This window comes from Lolium rigidum, chromosome 1 (genome assembly GCF_022539505.1).
Source record: "Lolium rigidum isolate FL_2022 chromosome 1, APGP_CSIRO_Lrig_0.1, whole genome shotgun sequence".
Lineage (NCBI taxonomy): Eukaryota > Viridiplantae > Streptophyta > Magnoliopsida > Poales > Poaceae > Lolium > Lolium rigidum.
In genome coordinates this window covers 258,469,749-258,473,139 of record NC_061508.1, presented here as the reverse complement: position 1 = coordinate 258,473,139, position 3,391 = coordinate 258,469,749, and the positions used below count along the sequence as shown (strand labels likewise).

Here is a 3,391-nt window from a genome sequence, read left to right as displayed (position 1 = left end):
ATGTGGCGCAAAAAACCGAAGCGGCACCGGAGCCATTACTAACGCGCGGAAGATGAGGGCATCTCCAGCAGCGCGACGCAAATGGTCGCTGAGCGACCGTTATAGTTCGCCGTGACCGGAAATGCATCTGGCACCACCTCCAGCGGGGCGACGCAAAGTGACCGGGCCGTCCGCGGAGACGCAAACCTGGCCCAAATATGCGCCTTGGATGCGTCTCTGGCGGACGCTCGGCGGACGCGGAAAGTCTCCGCTCGCGTCTGGCGGACGTTTTGTCTGGCCCACCAGGCAGTGACGCGTCGTCGATGCGTCTTCTCCGCCAGTACTGGTGCCGAGGCGTCGCTTTGGCAGTCTGCGGCCGCGTTAATGGCGATGCCTCGCGTGTCGCGCGGCCGTCGCCTACCTCTGCGCACGTAGTAATGGCGATGCCACGCGTGGCGCGGCCGTCGCCCTGCCTCCGACCTATATGAACAGGGGCGCGAGCATCTCATCTCCTCCCCATAAAACCCTAGCCGCCGCTGCCGTAGCGCCGCTTCCGCTCAGCCCTAGCAGATCCGCCATGAGCAGCGCCGGACGCGGCCAGGCTGCCGCGCCTCCACCTCCACCTTCACCTCCCACTCCACCTCGCCCGGCCTCGAGCTCCGACGACGAGTTCGACTCCGAAGACAGCACCGACCTCCTCGACCCGGTCAAGGACGCCGCGGCCCTGGCTGAAGCGGAGAAGGAAGCAGAGGAGGAGCGGGCGGCCCATGCGGCGGTCGACACCGAGCTGGAACAACGCAGGCTGGCGGCCGCCGCTGCAGCAGAGGACTCCGATTCGGAGATATCTTGGTCCTCCGATGACCCTGATGTGCCTACCCCGGAAGAGAGGGCGGCGGAGCAGAGGGCCATCGTCGAGTCTTTCGAGACGTTGAAGGACGACGCCGCCAACGCGAGGCTGGAGCAGTGCCTGCAAGAGGACGCGGCGGCGCACCAAGCCATAGAGGCCGCGCGGGAGGCGACGGAGAAGCAGGCGACGGAGCGACGCAACGACGGTGTCGGTACTCTAGGACTATAGATCTACTTTGTATAGTTTTTATGCATTCATATGTACTACTTTCAAAGTTTTTAACTATGTTGTAATTCAAAAAATGGGTCGCCCCGGTGGGAGCACACCTAGACGCAAACGGACGCGCGGAAAAATATGTCCGCGGGGCAACGCAAACGGACGCTCGCGACCACTTTTAGGCATCCGAAATACGTCACGCCGCTGGAGATGCCCTGAAATACTCAGGATCACTGCCGAAGGAACGACGCGAACGTGGGATGACCGGTGTTGTATCCGCGGCGACACATTCTAGACATATATTTGGGCCGCAAATGCATACCAGTCAGTTTCTATCGCGCACTTTACCTTAGTTTGCTTCAGCTCGGCAGTGATGCCCTCGCTCGACCCAATTTGGACAGTAAAACGAGGGATTGTCACTGTTTCTCCCATGATTTCCGCAATCTGGTGAACACATCTCCATCTCCGCCATCTCCGATAACAGAACGGAGCTGATCGATGAAGCGAGACGGTGGAGCAAAAGAAAGCCTTTATTCCCAAGTCACCATCACATGTGACATGTCCTAGTTATCTGCTGCTGTTTTGGTAAGAAGTAGATAGCCATAATGGAGTACTAAATAGTAGATATTTTTTGTTAATCCTTAAATAAAATTCATTTACGACAGAAGATTCAAAGTGTGCACACCGCAACAACCGTGAGCATGGCACGATCACCATGACAAGAAAAAATAATAAATTTTAAAACCAAGACTACTCCGTCCATCGGTTGCTTTGCTTGAATAATAATCACTTTGATTTCGTGGTGGGAGCTAACGTCTCATTAGTGCTATCCTCCAACTTTTAATTTTTCTTGACCTGCTGCTCCACAAACAAAGAAAGAGGCGAATTTGGGATTCCGGCGAATCTCTCCACCACTCCGGCTGAGAATCCAAGAAAGGAAAGAATTCGCACCCCGCCGGGCGGACAGCTCGCTCGCGCGTGTGATGCGCGCGGCCTCGCCGGCGGCGCGGCGGCGATGGATTTCCCGTGGATGGACCTGCCCTTCACCTTCCTCACCCTGCTCCTGGCCACCCGCCTCGCCTACGACTACTACGGCGTCGTCGCCGCCACCTTCACCGGCAGCTTCTCCCTCCAGATCTTCCTCTTCTACTGCTTCGCGCGCTGGTACAACCAGACCATGCGCCCCCGCGCCGACCTGCTCCCCTCCACGTCGCGGCAGCACGACGACGCCGGCGGCGGCCCGCCCGTCCTGACCCCGCTGCTGGAGGCGAATTCCGGAGCCGGCGCCGGCGCCGCCGCGGCCGCGGGGACACTTCTGGCCAACCGCTGCCTCGCCTTCGTATTCATGGTCTTCGTCCCCCTCATCATCGTCGTCTTCGAGCGGAGCCAGGCGGACGTCGTGGCCTACGGCCTCTGCCTCGTCAACATCGTCGTCATGGTCATCTGGCTCTCGCCCGACTCCGCGGGCTCCATGTCCGCCGCCAAGTCGTTCCTGAGGCTCAGCGACGACGAGGACGACGACGGCGGCAGCGGCGGCGGCAGCGCCGAGGAGGACAAGTGCTGCGTCTGCCTCGCCGGCATGCGGGAGGAGCAGAGCCTCCGGGACCTGCCGCGCTGCGGCCACCGCTTCCACGACAAGTGCATCGGCAAGTGGCTCAGGGCCGGCCACCCGACCTGCCCCGTGTGCCGGGCGCTCGCCCTGCCGCCGCCGGCCCGATACGCTGACCCGCTTGATGACTCCATTAGCCCTGTCTAGCTCTGCTTATGATCTGCATCCAATCTGGAAATCATTCCTAGACAAGATCAGATTATCAGATGCAGGCAACGCGCAGGTATTGGCTAGTAGTCTGTTGATGATGTGCAGTTCGCTGAACCCATTGTTTGGGTCGACTGGAAATGTTCAGTTGTACTAGTACACTATTTTTTGACATGATGTTCAGTTGTACAGGCCTGTAAATAACATCTCTTGCTCTCAATATTTTGTTGATACCGAAGTCGTGCACGTTTTGCGAAAATGTGCAATGATTGTACATTCTATTCATACAAGGGGATCCGAGAAACAAAATCATATATAAACCAAAATCTTGGACATACCTAATATTAGTCTTGCATTGTATCCTAAAAAAAGGATACCATTAGTCCATTAGTCTTGCATGAATGTCGGTTTGATAAGGAAAATTTATGTTTCCTCCAACGGAACCCTACAGGTGTTAGGCTCCCGCTATTTTTTTTGCGAAACACAGTATAATCAAAGACCCTCATACATACGTGCACACACTCACACTATGAACGCACACACGTACACCCTACCCCTATGAGCACCTCCAAGAGACTGCATTGAAGAACTGA

The 3,391-nt window shown here is 56.9% G+C and overlaps 1 protein-coding gene across 1 annotated transcript; it reads left to right on the top strand.

The window, feature by feature from the left end:
- Positions 1-2,026: 2,026 nt before the first annotated feature.
- On the top strand, positions 2,027-3,083 carry LOC124683561 (E3 ubiquitin-protein ligase Os06g0535400-like). Its single transcript, XM_047218055.1, has one exon. The coding sequence runs from the start codon at positions 2,058-2,060 to the stop codon at positions 2,796-2,798; it is 741 nt and encodes a 246-aa protein (XP_047074011.1). The 5' UTR covers positions 2,027-2,057; the 3' UTR covers positions 2,799-3,083.
- Positions 3,084-3,391: the final 308 nt, after the last annotated feature.